The sequence below is a fragment of the Oncorhynchus mykiss genome, chromosome 15 (assembly GCF_057628025.1).
Source record: "Oncorhynchus mykiss isolate SJ-2025 chromosome 15, ASM5762802v1, whole genome shotgun sequence".
Taxonomy (NCBI): domain Eukaryota; kingdom Metazoa; phylum Chordata; class Actinopteri; order Salmoniformes; family Salmonidae; genus Oncorhynchus; species Oncorhynchus mykiss.
The window spans coordinates 26,239,070-26,263,090 of NC_143036.1; the positions used below are offsets into that span (position 1 = coordinate 26,239,070).

Here is a 24,021-nt window from a genome sequence, read left to right on the forward strand (position 1 = left end):
AACATTGTTGGCATTTCTTTAATAAACATATGACCCCCCCCCCCCCCCCCCCCAGAAAAGAAAAAAAAACATTTTAGTACAAAAATTATTTTTTGAAGTTGGGTTACATGTCTCCTTTTGTTTTACAATGGCTATTGGCAAAGGGCTTGTGGAAATTAAAGTGAACATGGCCTTCCTCCATCAAGTCAATCAGTAGCTATCAGTTTAACTGCAGTCACCCATGTGCCACCAGTCTTTCAGGAGCCAATCCTCTTCAAAAACAAACCACCTTCAAGTCAGGAGCCCGATCAACTGAGCCCTCCTGGTTTCAACATATGCTTGGCCCAAAATAAAAAAAAACTTAGGTCATTTTCTAAAAGTTGTGCAGATATAGCACTTAATTTCATACCTAAATCGTTCTCGCCTACTTTAGTCAGTAGTGCAAAACAGTTTGCTCGGTAGCAATTAAAAGAAAGGCTTGGGTACATATTTAAAAGCAATACCTAGCCTGGTAAATGTACACTCAAAAAAGGTAAAAGCTTAATTTAAAAGACAGTAGTAGAATACAAACAAAAAAACAATATGAAACAGTATGAGCAAAAAAAGACCCCCCTATACAACAACCCCCCTTCTGCAACATACCCCACATTCCAGATACAGGAGGAATAAAATGCTTTACACAGATTTTTGTATTTTTTATTACAAATCAAGTGTGCATTTCCAGATCCCTCTGGTCTAGCCTGAGAGGGTTTGGGCTCAGTTTCTTTTGAGTCCACAAGTCTGAGGTGTCCATCATACCCGCCCATTCACTATGCCACAGCCAATCAGAAGGGGAGGTGTCGTCCTCGCATGGCTGCTGAGTTCACATGTGGGTTGAAGCCAAGGGGCATAGGTGGGGCCACAGCCTGGGAAGGGGAGCTCCAGGACTGGCCCGGAGGAGGGATGGGCGGGGGAGGGGTAGCATGGTTATAGAGGTGGATGCTGGTGGGGTTGGGCTTCCCTTCCACAGGCAAGGAGGGGCTGTGATTGTACTCAAAGCGATGGTCTTTGTCACCGCTGAACACCATGCTGCTAACACCTCCACCTCTGCCTGAAGGGAAGGGCTCCTGGAGTGAGGTGGCCAGGGACCCGGTAGCCGAGGACTGCTGAGTGCTGCTGCTGAACACTTCCCTCAGGTTGTGGGGGGGAAGGCCACCCCCCAACATGTGGCCCATGTAGCAGTCGCCAAAACCTACAGGAGGGAAGGGTGGAGGGGGTGGGCGGCTGTAGTCACCGCCATAGCTGGGTCCTTCTGTGCCGGGGTGGGGTGGGTAGTCTGGCTCCGGGAGCCTTCCTCCCTCACCAGCTCCACCTGAGGTTGGCATAGGCAGCAGGTGGCCCATCTTACGCGCCATCTTCTGCCGGTAGTCCAAGTCCTCACAGCGGGGAGGGGGCTCGGGTGGTTCAGGGGGTCTCTGGTCGGGGGGGAGGATGGGTCTGGATGAAACTCCGCTCCCCTCGGACACTAAGGGGGAAAACACAAGACATGATGTTAGTTCAAAGCAAAGGGATAGTTCTCGTCCTACTTTGGAAGTTCGTATTCTACCATAGGGATTTCCAAAATGAAAACCATTGTGTACAGAATTTGAGACAGATAATCCTACTGGATAGTCACAGCAGTGGAATACAAGTCTACATACATTATTTCTGCTTGCAAAAAATTAGGTAAAAAATATGTCACAATATTCTCTATGAGTAGTTACCTGGCGAGACAGGGATAGGCTCTGGGGGCAGCTTTGGCTCAGAGGGTGGCGGAGGAGGTCCTCCCGCTGGTGCGTTTGTGCCGTCTGTATCGCCAGCTTCCTGCCTCTGCTGGGCCTGGAGTAGCTGGGCCAGTAGCATGGTGACTGCCGTCTGGGTGGCTGCCGACGCCTCCCCATCAGGCTTACCCTGCGATGCCGACGAGGGATGTGGCGATGGGGGCTTGGGCATGGGGGGCGTGCGGGGTGCTCCACCTGACTGAGGGAGCTTGTGGGGCTTGAGTGGAGGGTGTGGCTCTGGAGGCCGGTCGGAGTCAGAGTGTTCTGGTGGCAGGACCTTGGAGAGCTGCTGTAGAGTCTCGGGGTTGACCTTGGCAATCTGGGCCGGGTTGACAGCGCTCTTGGACTGGCCGAGCAGGTTGAGGAGAACCGCCAGCTGTTCCTGGGTCAGCTGGGAGTTGGGAGCTTTTGAGTCTACGGGAGACAAAAATATATATATTTAAGCAATTTACTAAAAAGTACCTCTTAATTCACTCCAAGTTGTTATTAGTCGTTGCAATATAAGCCATTAAAGTGAGTGTGTAACTGATAAGGTGTGAGGCCAGTAAGGAGGGGTGACTTTGCGGTACTAGACTAAAGGCCCATTCACTCACCCAGTAGGGCTGAGGCAGCCACAGATTGGCCTTTGAGTCCCCCAGGCGGAGGGAAGCCCTGGGGGGTGTTGCTACGACTGTCGTCTCCCAGCCCCAGCTCCTTACGGGGAGCCTTGGAGGCTGACAGCTCCTCTGGCATCTGCTTCTGCCTCCGCCGCTTCTTACTCCACAACTCATGGCAGTCCTGCCACAGGGGGAGACTGGAGGAGAAAGATGGGAAGAGGACAGGAGACAAAATGGAAATAGGGAGATCAAAGGGTGGGTCATCACAAAAATGATATTCTACAGTAATGAATCACAGACTATGAAGTAAAACGTCTTTGGCCAAACGTACTCTGGTGGGGGCATCTTGGTTGGGTCCACGTCTTTGAGGAACTCACTGCTTAGTGCCGCCTCGGCAGCGCAGCGCTTACTGGGGTCCAGCGCCAGCATGTGGTCAAACAGGTCCAGGGCAGAGGGTGGTATACTAACCAAAGAGAAAGATGAAGTGGTTAGTCAAACACAGCCAAAGGATAACAACATTCTTTTCATGCACCAATGATGAGCCCAATTACTGAATTCAAACAAGCAGATCGACTCACAAAGCAAACTCTTCTCGCAACCGCCGCCTGTACTGTTTCTTTGGTTTCATGGTGTTGAAGTAGGGCAGCTTGATGACATCTGGCCACACAGCGGGGCAGGGGCTGCCACAGATTCGACTGGAAGGGAGAAAAGCCAAAGGCCAGAGTAAAATATGCCCTAACAAGAAGACTGTCCAATGAGATAGCTGAAGGTCTTTCAGACCGTTAAAAGGGATGCTGATTATAAGAAATTGAGGGATTTATAGTACCCTTCTCCTCGGACCACAACGTACCTGATCAGCTCTAACTGGGCAAGCTCCTGATTGGCTTGGAAAATGGGCTTCTTTGTGAAAAGCTCCCCCAGAATGCACCTGATTTAAGACAAAAACAGGGTGAATGCATGATTCTCTTTATAGAACCATCTGTCCTCGGTTTAAGAATCATGAATATCAGCCAGTGAAACACCACACCTAATCAACTAAATGTAGGTGTCTCTCTTACCCGCAGCTCCACACATCAATGGCAGGTGTGTACCTCTCCTCCCCCAGTAAAAGCTCTGGGGGTCTGTACCACAGGGTGATCACCTTGTTGGTGTACGGTCGGCTACAAGACAGGGACAGAAAAATGCATAAGTATCAATAATATCATCATCATCCACAACAAAACACATTTGAGACCAATATGCTTGATGAAGCAAAACAGTCATAACTATTGGCAGCAATCAACTCTAAGCCATATCGGGACACTTACCTCTCCTCAGAGTTATAAAGTCGAGCTAGTCCAAAATCTGCCAGCTTTATTTGACCCCTGGCGTAGAGAACAGAACACAGCATTAACGTGACTTCCGACTCCTTTCTGTCAGACAATTCAACTGATTCCGCAGCGGATATAAATTGTTTTTCATTTTTGACTATCCTGGTCCCAGATCTGCTTGTGCTTTGGTGTGATAATGACCATAGGAGTTGACAAGACAGCACCGACAGACCTGGGACCAGCAGGCTAGCTATCCTGAGCAGCACTCACTTGTTGTTAAGCAAGATGTTGGAGCACTTGATGTCCCTGTGCAGGAAATTCTTCTTGTGGCAGTAGTCGAGGCCCTCCAGCAGCTGCCTCATGAAGGACTTGATGTGGCTCTCGTTGAAGTGGACCAGGCCAGACTCCAGCAGCCCCATCAGGTCGTGGTCCATGTATTCAAACACCAGGTAGAACGCACCTGTAAAAGGAGAACAAATGCATGGAGAAACAATGTAGACACATGGTCTGTATCCCAAATGGCACCCTATTCCCTACATAGGGCACTACTTTTGACCAGGGGTTCTCAAAGTGGGGTACCGCATCTAAAAAATATTAAAACAATTCAAAATGATATATCAATATATATTTTTGTACATTTTGGCCAAGAGATCCATGGGATAAGTTTAGGGGGTGTAATACAATGTAATATTATTAATCTACAATGTGTTCTTAATCCTGGGCAACATGGGCCTAGGAGGTTCACAGGGATATTTTCAATTTTTGTATATAAAATGTGCAACTCAAATCATAAAACTTCTATTCCCCCAAAATGTTATTTTAAAACACATTGCAATTTAAGCTTTAAAACTGAATTGGAGGATATTAGCTTGAACAACTGCAAAATTATCTCCCAATGCCAAGAGGTGGGCCGTTAAAATATTCCTTCCTAGGGGCCCGAGACTTTGTTAATTTCCCAGTGCACTGCCAAAGACATAAAACTCCTTGTATGCTATTTTTATCTCACTACCTTCTTGCCCTTTGTGCTGTTGTCTGTGCCCAATAATGTTTGTACCATGTTTTTTTACTGCTACCATGTTGCTGTCGTGTGTTGCTGCCATGCTATGTTGTTGTCTTAGGTCTCTATGTAGTGTTGTGTCGTCTCTTGTTGTGATGTGTGTTTTGTCCTAGATTATTTTATTTTTAATCCCAGGCCCCCACAGGAGGCCTTTTGCCTTTTAGTAGGCCGTCATTGTAAATAAGAATTTGTTCTTAACTGACTTGCCTAAATAAAGGTTAAAAAGATGATTCATCTGATTGCTATCACAAAAGGGGTCCCCGGCCCTAAAAAGTTATAGAACCTCTGCCATAGGGCTCTGGTCAAAAGTAGTGCACTATGTAGGGAATGGAGTGCCATTTAGGATGCAGAATGATAATTCAGTGGGTTTGTTATATGGACCTTTGTCGTTCTTGAAGTCCAGGGCGTCCTCCTTGTCAGTGACTATCTCCTTCATGTTGATGATGCTCTTGTGGTTGAGTTGGCGGAGGATCTTGATCTCCCTGATGGCGGTGATAGGGAAGCCCTCCTTCTCATTGTCGAGGCGCACCTTCTTCAAGGCCACCATCTCAGCTACACCACAGGGATATAGATATAAGTAAAGGGCAGAGGATATTAGAAGATAACTTTTCATACATAATAGTTACCTTGGGCATAGAAAGACTCAAATGTTAATTTAAGAGTTTGACAAACAGATTATTCTGTTTGGTTAAAACGTTGATGGTAAAATAATACAGCGTAAGCATTTAGTCGTCCTCACCTGTATCTTTGTCTTTTGCCTTGTACACCTGGCCGTAGGTGCCTTCTCCTGTGATGCCGATGATCTCAAACTTGTCCACGCACCGTTTCCCCCAATCGATCTCAGTCTCCTTGATCTCCCCAAAGCGTGGGCCGCAGATCCTGGGAGAAAGACAAACCAACCAACAAGAGATTAGGTCAAGCAGTGGTTCTCAACCCCAGGCAGTAGAGCTTATTGAGGAGCATAGGCCATTGACGTGGTAGGGTGAGACATGGAAAGTCAAGGGGTCCAGACATACTTGGGCCTGCGGCGAAGCGTGGTCTTCTTCTCGTCATATGGGCTGTGAGGGGAGGAGGCGCCTGTGGGTAGCTCGGGAGGAAGGGGCAGGTCGCTCAGGAGGTGGCGGGCCTTCTGACGCTCTGCTGGATTCTTCCCTGATAGCGATGGTAAGACGTCCTTCAAGCTGCACAGGGGAGGAAAATAAGATGAAAAGTTAGGCTATGGAAAGAGGGGGAGGCATGTATGAGTGTGAAAAAATGTATGAGTTCTCTTAATTATAAAAAAACTCTTTATTATGTTCGATTACCTGTCTGCTCCAGCTAAGTGCTCGAGGATGTTCGGGGGCAGGTGTAGAGATGTCAGTGTAGAGGCAGTTGGGGCAGTGACTCGTTCCTTCTCTTTGCCCTGTCCAGGTGCTGGTACTTTCCTCTTGTCTCGTTGCACCGAGGGGACATCCTTTCCCTTCACATCTCTATCCTTGCTGGGCTTGGGGGGCTCTGTGCTCCTCTTGGAGGTCCTGTCTGCGGGGGACTGGGGCTGGCTCGACACAGGGGTCCTGGGGCCCTTCTTAGTGGCATGGTTGGTCTTGGGGCTGGGTTGGTGGGAGCCTGCAGAGGGAACCTTGGTGGGAGTTGAGGTGCTACTGGAGCTCTTGGCCCGGGCAGCTGCCTCGGCAGCTTTGGCCTTCTTCTGCTTGCTGAGCTCGGCCGCCAGGCTGCTCTTGAAGGTCAGTGTGCTGGGGGAGAGGCTGGAGGGTCGGCTGCGGGAGCGAGAGTGGCGGTGGCGGCTGCGTGAGCGGGAGTGCCTCGAGGGGGAATACGGACTCCTGCTTCGAGACTTGCCAGATCGCCTGGAGAAAGGAGAGACATGAATCTCTCATAGAGGAAAAGTTCCCTTTAAAGAGTGACTGCCTTTAAAAAGCAACAAATCCCTTTGAAAATGGTCTGTGTGGCATCGATTAGTCAGAAACAGTTATTCTAGTGTCGAAATTGACTACAACGTGTAAGTAGGATTATTTGTCATAAAGTCAGTATCCTCAACAACAATAATAAAAAAGTTTGGAATATCCATGCATTACAACAGGTAAATGAAGGCTGGATTTAGATTGAACAATGTCCATTTCTCCTCCAACATGGGGTGAATAGCAGCTGTGATTGCTTTCTATCCAATAGCATAAACAGTGAGACAGACCTGCCCAGCAGCTCTGTCTTTTGTTTACATAAGATAACACGTCACACATTTTCTTTACTTGAGAAATACTGCAAACACCTTAGATGTCAAATTACACAACAAACATCCTCGGCAAAAACAACAAAATTACAGATTTCTTGAGTTCTTAGATTCATTATGGTTATTTTGAGGAAGTAAAATAGGCTTCCGCGTCTAGTGTCTCATGGTTGACAAATCTCATTAACCAAATGCAGAGTCAGTCAGGAAACACACCAAGGATGAAATCAAATGGTTCTAATAAGCAACAGAAAAACACGTGGCAATGTTCATACTGTCTAATAAGTGCTGTTTTAGCAGACTACTGGAATGGCAAATAAACACTTTCAGTGGCATTGAAGGCATCATTACAATCTGAATCACAATCTGGTAAAATAGTTGTACTAAATGAGTTTCACAAAGCTTTGCTCACTTGGGTGATCCAGATTCTGCCCTCAAATTTACATCAATGTCTCTCAGTATCACTAAATTCAACAAAAAAATATACATTCATACCATTATTTTCTCCAAGAGATGTCATAAGGTGGAGAGTAACACCTATTAATAATTCGCTTTCAGCCAGTACAGTAACCTCTGATAAATTGCTTACCTTACGTCTGGACTTGGGCTCAGTGACTTTCGGTATGGACTTCGTGATCGCCGACGGGTACCGTAGGGACTTGAAGCAAGTTCTCCCTGTTCGAATGGACTATGTCGGCCATAACTTGGAGACCTGCGCCAATTGAATGGGCTCGTTGGAGACCGCTTTCTTTTGTTGCTCGAGTATGAACTGGGCGACTTTGAAATGTTGTAGGCACCATAGACCTCAGAATCTCGGCTGTAGTATGTTGAAGTAGGGGACAGCCTTTTGTTCCCATAACTGGGACTTCTTCTAGATATAAACTGGTTATTATAACTACCACTGGGAGACTGATATCCATAGGAATACGATTTCCCATGTGGGCTGTCTGCCTTGAAACCAGGACTTCTTCTGTAGGCCCCGAGTTCTTCACGGTCATCTCGGTATGATTGTGGTGCATCCCTGTATGCAGACGGGGGCTCCTTTTCAGAACGTGTCTTACTTTTGTGCCGTTTAGATTCCTTTTTGTCCAAAGACATGGGGGCCAAGGTTGTAGACGTCTTCTTGCCGTTACTGTCAATGTTTCTCGCACCGTCTCGGTTGTTTTTGGTGGCGCTCAGGCTACTACCACGAGATTTCGAAGTATCCCTCTCACGGCTCTGGCGTTCCTTTCTTTTCGGTTCCTTCTCTTGTCTATTCCTCTCGGACGAACCACTGATTTGTTCATCCTTCCTGAGATGCAATACAGCCCTGTCTCTTCGAGACCTTCTCTCTGGGGATGTCGGTCCGTTCATGCCTGTGAACTCAACTTCGCTAAGTCGGTCGACCAAAATAGTAGCATGCGGTTCTGGTTTCGGCGAAGGGCTCCCAGAAAAGCGTTCTGACTGGGAACTCACATCGTCATATTCCACTAAAGTCCGAAGTTCACCTCTTTCAAGAGTGCCTCTCCGTTCACTGTCTGGTTCATCTGGCGTATGCCATTGTGTTTTCCCCCTAGCGTGACTGTGTTTCTTTCGGATAGATGACGACCGCCTCTTCTCCCGGTGTTTCTCTCGGTGCGGAGTAGCACCGCTTCCAGGTTTAACGTTACTGCGCCGCTCCTGTCTGGCACTTCTCTGTGTCGATGGGCTTCTTCCCCGACCCTCGCGAAACACCTCCGGGTTAGGCATTTATCAAAAATATGTGATATATACTTTTGGTAATATTAGTTGTCTTTAGTGTTATGTTGCCACACAAAACATTTGCTACAAATTAGCTAGCAAGCTAAAAGCTAACTAGCTAGTCACTAACTGGTAGTGAGCTATTCCAAGCGATAATCCATCGGAATCATCAACCAAGTCCATCCAATGTTTACCTCGATATTAATTTCTGATAATACGAGAAAAATAAATCATTAGAATCTTGGTCTGCAATTCCAAAGATTTGCTAGCTGGCTAGCCAGAGCTAACTAGCTAGCAACTGTAGCTAACTAGCTAGCAACTGTAGCTAGCTAGGCAGTGTCTCGTAATTGCATTCCATTCCATGCTTAGTGTAGCAGGCCCAATGTCTCCTGCTCGAAAGGAAATGTTTCTTTAGGAATATCGCAGCTCACATCGGCTTTAAAAATGTATTCCCAAAGTGCTGAAAATAAGGAAAAACCATTCGCTTTTTAGGACAAACTTCTTTACGCTTGCCATCACACTCCAGTTTGGACTAACAAGGAAGTAGGTAGCTAACTAGCACGCAAACCGTAGCTTTCAAACTGAAGGCCTACTATTCCGCTGTTACGTCCAATGATGTGCAGATCTGTGTTTACGTCACTACCAAAGGAAAACTCCTGACACACAAGTTTCTCCACATTGGGAATGAAAATAGTCAATCTAACATTAAGTAATTTTTCATTCCAAATATCATACTGCGTTACTTTGTATTACCTATAGCCAGGCCAAAATATACAACCCCTAGGATGCGCCAAGAAGTGGTCACAGAGCGAGAGCCAATAACACTGAATGTGTGATTTTGGTTGGAGGGAGGGGGGGGGGGGGGGTATAGCCTACATGTCATATGGGACAAACAACATAAACTATACTGAAAATATAAAACGCAAAATGCAACAATTAAATATTTTTCTGAGTTAAAGTTCATAAGGAAATCAGTCAATTTAAATGAAATAATTAGGCCCAGATTTATCCTTTCACATGACTGGGCATGGGTGCAGCCATGTGTGGGCATAGGCTCACCCACTTGGGAGCCAGGCCCAGCCAATCGGAATGAGTTTGGAACATTTCTAGGATTTCAGCTCATGAAACCAGCACATTACATGTTGCATTCATATTTTTGTTCAGTATAGGTATATTAAAGATTTTCGCCCCGCGTCACCTAGAAAGGCTAGAAAGGCTACAATTATTATTCCTCACTAGTCAAGATTATGCAACTAAACACTGCATGAGTTGACTTTGTAATTAAGCATTTCACTAGGTCTACACCTGTTGTATTCGGCACATGTGCCTAATACAATTTGATTCCGCCAAAACGAATGTTGGAAAGAGAACATATCCCATTAATGGGTCATTTTAGTTTGCAATGTCTACTATGAATATTACATTTAAACAAAATATTAAAGTAGTCAATTTACAGCTGTGTTGCACTGATTGTTCTGTTACTGCAATGTAAGTCTCAGAATAAAAAGGGGTGGATTTGTTTGTAAAAAAATTATAATCACTTTATTTGTCTATCCAATAGCTCACAAAACATGAACTGAAAGGTACACAGCATTTCAATTATCGTACCCAGTAACAGTAAGATACATTAGTGTTTTTGTTAAGGATGTGAGTAAACAGACAACATAATAACTACACAATACAGGTATAACCAACATCCATATTGAGATTGATCTTCAGTTTGATAAAGCAAATCAAAGATAAATATTACAAATTGAAAGTAAAAGGATATTAAAAACATAAGGCATGTGTACAGTAAAAAAATAAATAAATAAAAAAAACTCACATTAAAAGTTTCCTGTAGAGAAAATTGACCTGCATTCACATTAATGCAACAAAATGTAATACAAAGTCCTACATAAGTCTCACGAACCAGACCTGGCCTTGCTCAATTTGACCTGGCCCAGTCCATTGTGATTACGCCGAACAATAGGAAAATAAGTTAATAAAAACATTTGTCATTTGAGACAGAGTTACCAAGTAGGGACCAAGTAGTTGGACCCCCGCACGTGCATACACACAAACAAACAGAACTTGATCTAGGTCAGTCAGAAAGCAAGGTAGCACCATGGAAGTAGATAATGGTATGCTACAGAATTCTACAAGAGCGGGGGGGGGGGGGGTCTAAGATGACATGGAATTGTTTTAAGGTCATACAATGGATCATTTAGCTATTTGATTTGAAATTTTAGGAGCCTTTTAGGTATCCCCAAAAAATAAATAAAGCATGACAAAATATTACACTTGGCCTTTACTACTATAGCCCATATAAACACATAAATGCAATGAATTATACATTCATAAACGGCAAGACAGTACAAAAATAAATCATAAGGAATAAAGTTTTGAAGTGTCTGTCCTATATCAAGGAGATAAGAAAGCTCAGGAATTAAACACATTTAACCCCTTATTTTTGTTGGCACAAAACTACCTCCATTCATTTGTATGGGTTACCTTTAGGACTGGTCCAGCGACACTTCTGGATGTCTCCTGGTTTGACAAACAGCTCTGCAGCTCCGCCACTTTCCACTGCAGATGCGGAAGGGCGACATAGGCGGATAAAGTGGATTGAGACATAGCCCATGCTAGATCTCTCTAGCTCAAACTGACAGATTTTGATGGGATTTTTTAATTATGTTATTTAGATAACACACCGGTGCATCAATAGACTTTAGGGGGTTATAACATCAAGTTATGTAAGACTGAAAAGTTCAAACTATCATGGGGTGAGTTTCCCAAAAACAATCTCCAGTATTTCCAGATTTATATTAAAGTAGCATTCCAGTGTTTCCAGATAATTGATTACAAAACGAGTGAAGTTTTTCTACCAATTCTTAAAAAAATATGTTAAAAAACAGCTTTAAGCAGGAATGGAGTGGGCGAAAACCAACAAAAAAATAATGAGTAGACAGCTGATTGGCCAGCTCATCATCCTTTATGCGGAAATATATATATATATATATTTTTTAACTGTCAGAAACACAATTGTGGTGGTTTTGAAGCGTTTATTCTCCAATTCATGCTTTGGCCAAAAATACGAGTATAGGCTGAGTCACGACATTATACGGGTATGAGTTATCAGAATTTAACTTTTAAAATAGATCCACTGGACAATTACTTTAAGGCTGTGTTTACACAGGCAGCCCAATTCCGATCTTTTCCCACTAATTTGACCAATCAGATGAAGCTCTTTTGCCAAATCAGAATTGGACTGCCTGTCTAAGGCTGTCTTCACTTGACATTTACATGCGACTTCGCCCATCAGAATATGAATATCGCATTGAAAAAGACCGGTATAGATGCAAAAGTCGCATTGTGGTCGGATCCGTCTCACCACTTCAAGAGGTGGTCAGAAATGCATGCATGTGTGAATTTCTTCTCATTCTGGACCCAATCAGGCTACCGAAGGTGCAAGCAGTGGGCCACATCAGCACTCCGCCCACAAGTTTCCAGAAAACTTGTGTTTTGGGAGAGAAGCACCTTTTTTTTCATGAAATGTTGAAGGAAATACGTTCCTAGCGTGTAAGAAAGGCGTTTGCTAGCTTCAATTAGCTAGTTGGCCAGCGTTTATTAGAAAAACAATGTTTTGTTTGGCTAGAGTTAAGCTAACCTGTAAGAAATCCCTTTAGCATCGCTAGCTACAGTACCAGCCAAACGTTTGGACACCTACTCATTCAATGGTTTTTATTTTTACTATTTTCTACATTGTATAATAGTGAAGACTGTGGAATCTGTGGACTGTGGAAATAGTGAAAACTGTGGAATCATGTAGTATCTAAAAAAGTGCTAAATCAAAATGTATTTTAATATTTGACATTCTTCAAAGTAGCCATTCTTTGCCTTGACAGCTTTGCACACTTGGCATTCTCTCAACCAGCTTCACCTGGAATGTTTTTTCAACAGTCTTGAAGGAGTTCCCACATATGCGGAGCACTTATTGGCTGCTATTCCTTCACTCTGTGGTCCAACTCATCCCAAACCATCTCAATTGGGTTGAGGTCGGGTGATTATGGAGGCCAGGTCAGCACTCCATCACTCTCCAGCCTGGAGGTGTGTTGGGTCAGTGTCCTGTTGAAAAACAAATGATAGTGGGACTAAGTGCAAACCAGATGGGATGGCGTATCTCTGCAGAATACTGTGTTAGCTATGCTGGTTAAGTGTACCTTTAATTCTAAATAAATCACTGACAGTTTCACCAGCAAAGCATCCCCACACCATCACATCTCCTCCTCCATGCTTCACGGTGGGAACTACACATGCCGAGATCATCCGCTCACCTACTCTGCGTCTCACAAAGACATGGTAGTTGGAACCAAAAAACACAAATTTGGGCTCATCAGACCAAAGGAAAGAGTTCTACCTGTAATGTTCATTGCTTGTGTTTCTTGGCCCAAGCAAGTCTCTTATTGGTGTCCTTTAGTGGTTTATTTGCAGTAATTCGACCATGAAGGCCTGATTCATACAGTCTTCTCTGAACAGTTGATGTTTCATCATAGCGCGTGATGGTTTTTGTAACTGCACTTGAAGAAACGTTCAAAGTTCTTTGTTTCTCTTTGCTTATTTGAGCTGTTGTTGCCATAATATGGACTTCTGTATACCACCCCTACCTTGTCACAACACAACTGATTGGCTCAAACGCATTAAGGAATGAAATTCCACAAATGAACTTTTAACAAGGCACACCTGTCAATTGAAATGCATTCCAGGTGACTACCTCATTAAGGTGGTTGAGAGAATGCAAAGAGTGTGCAAAGCTGTCATCAATGCAAAGGGTGGCTACTTTGAAGAATCTCAAATATATGTTGATTTGTTTAACACTTTTTTGGTTAGTACATGATTCCATTTTATAGTTTTGATATCTTCACTATTATTCTACAATGTAGAAAATAGTAAAAATAAAGTAAAACCCTGGAATGAGGTGGTGTGTCCTGTAGCTTGCTGGCTAGTTAGAGGTTAGCTGGCTAATAGGCTACAGCCATCAAGTTGTGTCAGATTTATCCTGTTCCACCGTTTGCAGAATGCATACTGGCATTTGAATATAGCATGGGAAAAGGGAAACTGAACACAATGTGGACACATTTAAATGTAGTTTTAGATGCATGACGTTCTTAATTGCATGATCAGAACTCCATGGTCAAAATACAAAAGCTGAATGAACTGTCAAGTCTAGACATGGCGGGTAAGAGTTAAAAATTGAAGTAGTCCAATGTAATGTCTGAAATGTAATGTCTATGATGAAATTCCAATAACAAGGAATTCAGTCAAAAGGAAAACATAATTTGAGGCAAAAAAAAAGGAGGTACTCCAAACATTGCATATAACTGTTAATCTAGGTGTGGGGATAGTCTACTTCAGGGTTTTCCCAAACTCTGTCCCCGGGACCCAAAGGGGCACACGTTTTGGCTTTTGCCCTAGCACTGTAGCGTTAATGCAAAAACCAAAACGTACACCCCTTGGGGTACCGCAGAATGAGTTTTGGAAACGCTGGTCTACTTGTTCCCAATCACAATGGACATCAAGGCATCAATGTTAATGACAGTGTGATGACTAGAGAGGAAGAGGTGAAGTGAGAGGGTCCCCTCCCGTCAATTCCTCCATGCGGGAATACAGTGATAAGCAGTCTGCCTGCCTTCCCGCTTTTGGAACAACGGCTACCATTGTTAGGGGCGCAGACAAGACCATCTCGTCATTATGTACAGTACCTCCTTATATATTATGTACAGTACCTCGCAACATCACCTTGCCAACCAGGGAAGGTAGAGGAGAAGAGATCGAATCAAATGCTCGCTGTGGTAAACATGAACTTCTGGCGGTTACTGAAGCCAATGTGGCATGTTGAATACATTTTCTCCACACGAGTTTGGCTCTAACATTTGAACCGCTTTGGCTATAAGCTATTATTATTCCCCTCTATGATGATCACAAGCCAAGTTAGAAGGGAATGTCACAAAAAACAAAATTTGGCCCCATAAGAATATAGTTGAATAGCAATGTCATAGGAGTGGAAAGGCTGTCCTTATGGCTATGGAGTGGAAAGGCTATCCTTAGAAGGGCTCTGATAAGCCAGATGGTTCTGCTTCGGTTTGCCACAGTGTCGTGCAGTACGCCTGAATTAAAACCCAGACAGTTATATTGGTGCCATAATCTCAGAGTATGAGGTCTAAAGGGGATAAAATGCAACTGAGGTGGTTTGATGAACCATACTCTTCAAGTAACCTTGCTGGAGACTTGACTTGTGTTAGCTTCCTGAATTCATCCCAATGTGCCTTAGCTAAGTGGGCTAACAGTCTTCTGACATGCAGGAGACCTGGTTCGAACCAAGTCAGTCACAAGAGCAAGATTAAATAGGGAGTGGAAAGGCTCGACAGGGCTATTGAACTACACTGCTCAAAAAAATAAAGGGAATACTAAAATAACACATCCTAGATCTGAATGAATGAAATATTCTTATTAAATACTTTTTTCTTTACATAGTTGAATGTGCTGACAACAAAAATCACAAAAATGTATCAATGGAAATCAAATTTATCAACGCATGGAGGTCTGGATTTGGAGTCACACTCAAAATTAAAGTGGAAAACCACACTACAGGCTGATCCAACTTTGATGTAATGTCCTTAAAAAAAGTCAAAATGAGGCTCAGTAGTGTGTGTGGCCTCCACGTGCCTGTATGACCTCCCTACAACACCTGGGCATGCTCCTGATGAGGTGGCGGATGGTCTCCTGAGGGATCTCCTCCCAGACCTGGACTAAAGCATCCACCAACTCCTGGACAGTCTGTGGTGCAACGTGGTGTTGGTGGATGGAGCGAGATGTGCTCAGTTGGATTCAGGTCTGGGGAACGGACGGGCCAGTCCATAGCATCAATGCCTTCCTCTTGCAGGAACTGCTGACACACTCCAGCCACATGAGGTCTAGCATCGTCTTGCATTAGGAGGAACCCAGGGCCAACCCGCACCAGCATATGGTCTCATAAGGGGTCTGAGGATCTCATCTCGGTACCTAATGGCAGTCAGGCTACCTCTGGCGAGCACATGGAGGGGCTCTGCAGGGCTCTGCAGGGCTCTGGCAGTGCTGGGTTGTTGCCCTCCTACGGCCTCCTCCACGTCTCCTATGCTCTGGACACTACGCTGACAGACACAGAAAACCTTGTCGTCACAGCTCGCATTGATGGTCCATCCTGGATGAGCTGCACTACCTGAGCCACTTGTGTTGGTTGTAGACTCCGTCTCATGCTACCACTAGAGTGAAAGCACCGCCAGCATTCAAAAGTGACCAAAACATCAGCCAGGAAGCATAGGAACTGAGAAGTGGTCTGTGGTTATCACCTGCAGAACCACTCCTTTATTGGGGGTGTCTTGCTAATTGCCTATAATTTCCACCTGTTGCCTATTCCATTTGCACAACAGCATGTGAAATTTATTGTCAATCAGTGTTGCTTCAATCAGTGGACAGTTTGATTTCAAAGAAGTGTGATTGACTTGGAGTTACATTGTGTTGTTTAAGTGTTCCCTTTATTTCTTTGAGCAGTGGCAAAAAGAACGTTTTTTTTGTGACCTTCCCTTCTAACGTGGCGTATGAGCATCAGAGGGGAACAGAAAGCCAGAACCTTCTGTTTACTACTTTCCTGGCTGGGCAAAGAACCAGGATGTTGTCCCCGTTTTTGAATCAATTGAGAGAACTGAATCTGAGAAATTGAATACATGAAACATTGATTAACTACACCCACAAATGGAGCAAATGTACCTCTGTGTTCAATAATGTTTTTGGGAAACGTGTCGTTCAGTACAAACCGTCATGCAACGTAACAAAAGTTGAAACAAATTGAACACACGCCGTCAGTAAAAGATGCCTGGTTATTCTTTAAAAGTGCTTTCCTCGCAATATTAAATAAGCATGCCCCATTCAAAACAAATGTAGAACCAGGAACAGATATAGCCTGTGGTTCACTCCAGACCTGACTGTCCTTGACCAGCACAAAAACATCCTGTGGCGTACAGCATTCGCATCAAATAGCCCCCGCGATGCGCAAATATATAGGAACAAATATATACAGGCAGTTAGGAAAGCAAAGGCTAGCTTTTTCAAACAGAAATGTGCATCCTGCAGCACAAACTCCCCAAAATTCTGGGACACTAAAGTCCATGGGAAATAAGAGCACCTCCTCCCAGCTGCCCACTGCACTGAGGCTAGGAAACACTGTCACCACCGATAAATCAAGAATAATTGAGAATATCAATAAGCATTTTTCTACAGATGGCCATGCTTTCCACCCAGCCACCCCTACCCTGGTCAATAGCCCTGCACCCCCCACGGCAACTTGTCCAAGCCTCCCCCATTTCTCCGTTACACAAATCCAGATGGCTGATGTTCTAAGAGAGCTGCAAAATTTGGACCCCTACAAATTAGCAGGGCTAGACAGTCTGGACCCTTGCTTTCTAAAATGATCAACCGAAATTGTTGCAACCCCTATTACTAGCCTGTTCAACCTCTCTTTTGTATCGTCTGAGATCCCCAAAGATTAGAAAGGTGCCGCGGTCATCCCCCTCTTCAGAGGGGGAGACACTCTAGACAAAAACTGCTACAGACATATATATATATATATCCTACCCTGAATTCCACCGTACCTTCTCCGCTATGCAATCTGGTTTCCGAGCTGGTCATGGGTGCAGCTCAGTCACGCTCAAGGTCCAAAATGATATCATAACCGCCATCGATAAGAGACAATACTGTGCAGCTGTATTCATCGACCTGGCCAAGGCTTTCAACTGTCAATCACCACATTCTTATCAGCAGACTCAACAGCCCTGGTTTCTCAAATGACTGCCTCGCCTGGTTCACCAACTACTTCTCAGACAGAGTTCAGTGTGTCAAATCGGAGGGCTTGTTTTCCGGACCTCTGGCAGTCTCTATGGGACTGCCAAAGGGTTCAATTCTCAGGCTGACTCTTTTCTCTGTATACATCAATGATGTCGCTCTTGCTGCTCTCTGATCGCAGACGACACCATCCTGTATACATTTGGCCCTTCTTTGGACACAACCTCCAATGCCATACAACTCTCCTTCCGTGGCCTCCTATTGCTCTTAAATGCAGGTCAAACTAAATGCATGCTCCTCAACCGATCGCTGCCCGCACCTGCACGCCCATCCAGCATCACTAGCCTGGACGGTTCTGACTTAAAATATGTGGACAACTACAAATACCTAGGTGTCTGGTTAGACTGTAAGCTCTCCTTCCAGTCTCACATTAAGCATCTCCAATCCTACCAATCCTTGACTTTGGCAATGTTATTTACTAAATAGCCTCCAACACTCTACTCAGCAAATTGGATGCAGTCCACCACAGTGCCATCCGTTTTGTCACCAAAGCCCCATATACCACCCACCACTGCGACCTGTTGGCTCTCGTTGGCTGGCCCTCGCTTCAAACTCGTCGCCAAACCCACTGGCTCCAGGTCATCTATAAAAGTCTTTGCTAGGTAAAGCCCCGCCTCAGCTCACTGGTCACCATAGCAGCAACATAGCACGCGCTCCAGCAGGTATATTTCACTGGTCACCCCCAAAGCCAACACTTCCTTTGGCCGCCTTTCCTTACAGTTCTCTGCTGCCAATGACTGGAACGAATTGCAAAAATCAGTGAAGCTGGAGATCCATATCTGCCTCACTAACTTTAAGCACCAGCTGCCAGAGCAGCTCACAGATCACTGCACCTGTACATAGCCCATCCAACTACCTCATCCCCATACTGTTTCTTTTTGCTCCTTTGCGCCCCAGTATCTCTACTTGCACATTCATCTTCTGCACATCTATCACTCCAGTGTCTAATTGCTAAATTGTAATTATTTCACCACTATGGCCTATTTATTGCCTTACCTCCCTTATCTTACCTCATTTGCACACACTGTATATATACTTTTTTTTCTCTATTGTGTTATTGACTAGATTTATTCCATGTGTAACTCTGTTTTTTGTGTCGCACTACTTTGCTTGATCTTGGCCAGGTTGCAGTTGTGAATGAGAACTTGTTCTCAACTAGCCTACCTGATTAAATTAAGGTGAAATAAAAATACAATAAAACACCCTGGGTTGCATTAAAGTCACTCAATAGTTGCATGATAAGCCTTGCAGAGTAAACGGTCTATGGAAAATGTAGTTGCAGATGGTGTGCTCTAACTATGGTGGCAGAGATGGTCATCTTTGGTGCATAGCCACAAGTCACCACCCTGTTGTGACATGAATCAGAATCATGTTCAGAGAAACCTTTGGAGGTACTACACAAACTAAATATTCAGGTTTCAAAATGTTCTGTTTCCCTGCCTATTGAACACAACCTAGCTCGCCAAAAAACGTGCACTATTTAAGAAAAAAGTTAATGGAGGACCTTAAAGAGCGACTGACCCTAAAAGCAACTTCTTCTGGGAGTCCCATATGGCTGCGCACAATTGGCCCAGCGTCGTCTGGGTTAGAGGAGGCTTTAGTTGGCTCATCGCGCTCTAGCAACTTCTTGTGGCAGGCCAGGCGCCTGCAAGCTGACTTCGGTCGTCAGTTGAACAGTGTTTCCTCCGACACGGCTGGCTTCTGGGATAAGCGGGCAGGTGTTAAGGAGCGTGGTTTGGCGTTCCATGTTTTGGAGGACGCATGACTCGATCATCGCCTTTCCCCGAGCCTGTTGCAGCGATGAGACAAGATCGCAATTGGATATGACTGAATTGGGGAGAAATTGGGGGGTAAAAAAAAATATGGCCTAGGTAGCATCGATATGAGTCAAACATTTATTCTAGTGTCAAAATATACTTCTAAGTGTATTGGTCCAAAACTGATATTTGCAAGACGATAAAAAATAAATAAAAATGACATGTGTTAATCTTTATTCCGTGACAACAGTTTTCCGTGGGTTGGGTTTATTTTAATGCTGTCCACAAGCCAGCACCCAAGTAATCATCAATTCGGAGCACAGCTCCACACTACCTGATCATAATGCCTATGGGGCTAGTCAGGGACATTTACATTTATTTAACTAGGCAAGTCAGTTAAGAACAAATTCTTATTTACAATGACGGCCTACCCCGGCCAAACCCGGACGACGCTGGGCCAATTGTGTACCGCCCTATGGGACTCCCAATCACAGCCGTATGCGATACAGGATGTGTACATGGGACAATCTCTAATTTTCAATGATTTAAAAACTTCAACTTCTTTTAACTAGGCAAGTCAGTTAAGAATACATTATTTTCAATGACAGCCTAGGAACGGTGGGTTAACTGCCTTGTTCAGGGGCAGAACGACAGATTTTCACCGTGTCAGCTCTGGGGATCCAATTTTGCAACCTTACAGTTAACTAGTTCAACGCAATAACGATCTGCCTCTCTCGTTGCACTCCACAAGGAGACTGCCTGTTACGCGAATGCAGTAAGCCAAGGTAAGTTGCTAGCTAGCATTAAACTGATCTTATAAAAAACAAATCACTAGTTAACTACACATGGTTGATATTACTAAATATTATCTAGCGTGTCCTGCGTTGCATATAATCTGACTGAGCATACAAGTATCTGACTGAGCGGTGGTAGACAGAAGCAGGCGCGTAAACATTCATTCAAACAGCACTTTTGTGCGTTTTGCCAGCAACTCTTCGTTGTGCGTCAAGCATTACACTGTTTATGACTTCAAGCCTATCAACTCCCGAGATGAGGCTGGTGTAACCGAAGTGAATTGGCTAGCTAGTTAGCGCGCGCTAATAGCATTTCAAACGTCACTCGCTATGAGCCTTCTAGTAGTTGTTCCCCTTGCTCTGCATGGGTAACGATGCTTCGATGGTGGCTGTTGTCGTTGTGTTGCTGGTTCAAGCCCAGGGAGGAGCGAGGAGAGGGACGGAAGCTATACTGTTACACTGGCAATACTAAAGTGCCTATAAGAACATCTAATAGTCAAAGGTTAATGAAATACAAATGGTGGAGGGAAATAGTCCTATAATTCCTATAATAACTACAACCTAAAACGTCTTACCTGGGAATATTGAAGACTCATGTTAAAAGGAACCACCAGCTTTCATGTTCTCATGTTCTGAGCAAGGAACTGAAACGTTCGCTTTCTTACATAGCACATATTGCACTTTTATTTTCTTCTCCAACACTTTGTTTTTGCATTATTTAAACCAAATTGAACATGTTTCATTATTTACTTGAGGCTAAATTGATTGTATTTATTGATATTAAGTTAAAATAAGTGTTCGTTCAGTATTGTTGTAATTGTCATTATTACAAATTATTATTATTTTTTTTAAATTATTTTTTAAATGTTTTTATTTTTTTTATTATTATTATTTTTTAAATCGGCCGATTAAATCGGTATCGACTTTTTTGGTCCTCCAATAATCGGTATCGGCGTTGAAAAATCATAATCCGTCGATATCTAGTCCTTACTATTTCCAGTGATAGGCTATCCAAAGTCAAACCAACTTTGCCAAGGTAGCACACCAGCCGGCTGAAGCTAATTGGTGTAAATAATGAAACTGATTCCCCTCACAACAGAGGAGAACAAAGCTTGTTAGTGTGCTTATGTACACGATTTTGAAGTTTTGAAAACTTAAGAGTGTATGCATCAATAGTACACCTGGATTTTTGGTTTCTTTTTAAAATAATTCAGTGCCTAACTAGTCCTGGGCCTAGAAAGAAAATACAATAGTGATGAAGGACATGCTCCTACAGAAAGTATGATCAGCTTAGCCTATAATAATAGACTAAACGAGATTTGGCACATCTTACAGTAGCCTACAATTAGAAAAATATAACTCAATTGATTAAACAATTTCAATATGACTGAAATATGTATTCTAATATCTCTCTTACAATATAGTAATCTCGGTTTTCATTTGAAACCTGTTTTGTCATTGCTTCGCTTGTTTGTAGCATTGCACATTTTGTAGACTATTTTTATTCAACTATGAAGTTAACGGCAGTCAGAGAAACACTTTGTGTTTATCTGAGATGGTGTGTAACGTTATGCGGGAGGGCAAAAGATATTCTGACACTTTAGCTGTTCTACAAGTGGTCTGAAGCAGTAGTTAGATACAAGTGTTTTCAAATGGAAGTTAGTAATGATGGTTTTGTGAAACAGCTCTGAGATTTAACGATGCTCCTACGAAATTTCTAACGAACTTAGCCTTAAGATGCTTTTGGGAAACCCAACCCTGGAGGCATGCAGGCTTTTCCCCTCTCATTCAATCAGGTTAATTGGTGTCAAATCATTTCAATTGGAAATGGTCCCTCAGAAGTAGGAAAATGTTCTGGGTTTGGGGCTGTCCAAGATCTCAGTCATAAAATGACCATGGTCTTGTTGGGTATGCTTACATTTAAGTTCTATTCACGTTGAAAAAAAACATTTATAAAAAAAAAAAAAGAAATCAGCCTACAAAGAGCCAAGCCCAATGTTTTCACCACATTAAGTCTGTGCCATCTCTAACATGTGATCCAGAAGAACTAAAGAGGACGCAGGTTTGAGGAGTGTCAGAGCATAGAGAATCGATTGAGCAACAAGGATTATGGGACTGCCAAATCTGTCCATGAACCACTTGCCACAGTCAGTGCCACTCACCTTTTGTTAAACCAACCAGTTACTTCTGATCCAAGACTAGAATCCCTGGGTACCAGAACCAGGAGTAAGGGGCTTCTATGGGCACAAATAAAATGCAAAAATAGGTGAAATATTTATATACACAAAGCAGTCATCACTGACCCCCTTGTCACTATAAAATGCAGCATCTCTCTCTAATCCTCTTGGCCAAACTTTTCCTTTTCTTCTTGCCGTTTTTCTCTTTACTGTCCTCCATCTTCCTCGCTCGGATCTCTCTCATCAGGTCAAAGAATACCTGCAAAGACGAGAATAAACACAGTCCATCTACAGATATGACACCATGTTACTATGTAACATCCAAGACAACCTTCTCGGCAGTTTGTGACTGCAGAGGAGCTGAGCCCTGGTTGATAGGTGCAACCCATCTGGCTCACCTTGTCGACATTGGCACGGGTTTTGGCAGAGGTCTCCACGTAGCACACGCCCCACTGTTCAGCACGCGCCTTGGCCTCTTCTGCACTGACCTGCCTCCGGTCCTCCAAGTCAGACTTGTTCCCCACCAGGAGGAAGGGTGCACTCTCATCCTCCTTCACCCGCAAGATCTGCTCCCTGCAGAGCAGAGCCATTAGATGACAGTGGAGCTATGACATGTAACAACTATGGGACTATGATATGTAACTACATGGAGTTGTTATGCTGCTCAACCTGAAGTCTGCTGTAGCTGCAAACGACTCTGCCTCAGTGATGGAAAAGACACAGAGGAAGCCCTCCCCACTGCGGAAGTAGTTGTCCCGGATGGCAGCATAGTCCTCTTGTCCCGCAGTGTCCAGGATGTCTATCTGGACCTCCTCCCCATCCAGAACTACCTTTTTCCTATAGCTGTCCGCTTTGGTTGGTTCATAGTCCTCAACAAACTAAGGGGGTAGCATCAGACAATAAATTACTACCAAGTGAGGTCATGCACACAATTGCAAAATTGGGGATATGAGATCAGCCTAGATCAAGGCCGGCCAAAATTATGTTTGGTTTAGACCACCAGAAGGTTCCAGGAATGTATAGATTTTCTTGTCAACTGAATGTGCCGCTTAGTTCATGGAGGTTGCTCATGTAACTGGTTCTGATATCCACCAAAGAGGTTCGTACAAAGAGCGGTTCCTGTTCTTTTCATACAAATTTGGCTTTAACTTTTGAATGGTTGAGACGCTCAGGAACATGCATGTCTCTTTTGGAGGGGGGTCTCTACAGCACTCACCGATGGCGTAGGAGACATAAGGAACTTGAGTCCTGAACATCCCAAAACATTTCACTTACCAATGAAAATAGTTACAGCATTACCATATTCAAGTCATTTGCCATTTTCTAATTAGCCTTAAGAACGTAGAAATATGGCTGCAGTTTGTGCTAAAGTAGTTAAAGGCAATAAAAAGAAAAATGTAATTGTGCGTATATCAGCCTAGAATTTCCACATCGGTGCATCGCTAATGCAAACATTTATAAAATCAGAGAATGTAGAAATGATAATGGACCAATTAAGTCAAAAGTTTAGACAACTCTTTAGGGTTTGTATTTTTACTATTTTCTACATTGTAGAATAAACCTCTGACGAAGGCCGTGAGGCCGATACGTAAGCTTATTAAAGATCAGTGATACTATCAAGAGCAGTGTGCGGTTTCCCATTTCTTTCAGAATAATAGTAAAGACATCAAAATTATGAAATAAAGTGTTAAAC

General features: G+C 43.8%; 2 protein-coding genes and 1 long non-coding RNA gene across 8 annotated transcripts in view; 1 reads left to right on the top strand and 2 right to left on the bottom strand.

The window, feature by feature from the left end:
• Window positions 1-10,206, bottom strand: cdk13 (cyclin dependent kinase 13). The gene is made up of 14 exons (XM_021562823.3): window positions 7,555-10,206; window positions 6,046-6,588; window positions 5,758-5,922; window positions 5,481-5,620; window positions 5,123-5,293; window positions 3,955-4,144; window positions 3,682-3,738; window positions 3,433-3,534; window positions 3,225-3,302; window positions 2,953-3,069; window positions 2,706-2,837; window positions 2,372-2,571; window positions 1,722-2,192; window positions 1-1,483 (listed from the first exon to the last, which is right to left on the bottom strand). Exons 1-14 carry the CDS (start codon window positions 8,691-8,693, stop codon window positions 804-806), a joined length of 4,185 nt encoding a protein of 1,394 aa, XP_021418498.2. The 5' UTR covers window positions 8,694-10,206; the 3' UTR covers window positions 1-803.
• Window positions 1-24,021, top strand: part of LOC149977426 (uncharacterized) — a 243,891-nt gene that overhangs the window by 96,003 nt on the left and 123,867 nt on the right. The window lies entirely within an intron of this gene.
• ralaa (RAS like proto-oncogene Aa) overlaps window positions 10,200-24,021 on the bottom strand; it is a 25,911-nt gene continuing 12,089 nt past the window's right edge. Inside the window, exons 3-8 of one of the 5 annotated variants that reach the window (XM_090199695.1) lie at window positions 22,998-23,206; window positions 22,727-22,901; window positions 22,524-22,587; window positions 22,314-22,388; window positions 11,178-11,252; window positions 10,200-11,082 (exon numbers count right to left, since the gene is read on the bottom strand). In XM_090199695.1, the coding sequence (XP_090055821.1) occupies window positions 22,333-22,388; window positions 22,524-22,587; window positions 22,727-22,901; window positions 22,998-23,206 (504 nt within the window). In that variant the 3' untranslated portion in view covers window positions 10,200-11,082; window positions 11,178-11,252; window positions 22,314-22,332. Of the gene's footprint in view, window positions 12,792-22,313; window positions 22,588-22,726; window positions 22,902-22,997; window positions 23,207-24,021 lie in introns of those variants that run through there. The other 4 variants (XM_021562826.3, XM_021562825.3, XM_090199694.1 and 1 more) reach the window with 4 other exon arrangements.

Bases quoted from the DNA above. Each gene is read 5' to 3' on its own strand.
- cdk13 (XM_021562823.3), bottom strand. From the start codon at position 8,693: ATGCCTAACCCGGAGGTGTTTCGCGAGGGTCGGGGAAGAAGCCCATCG. The intron at 3,303-3,432 runs GTAAGAGAGACA...GTCTTAAATCAG, and splicing joins ATTGATGTGTGGAGCTGCGG to GTGCATTCTGGGGGAGCTTT. The intron at 2,572-2,705 runs GTACGTTTGGCC...TTTCTCCTCCAG, and splicing joins ACCAAGATGCCCCCACCAGA to TCTCCCCCTGTGGCAGGACT.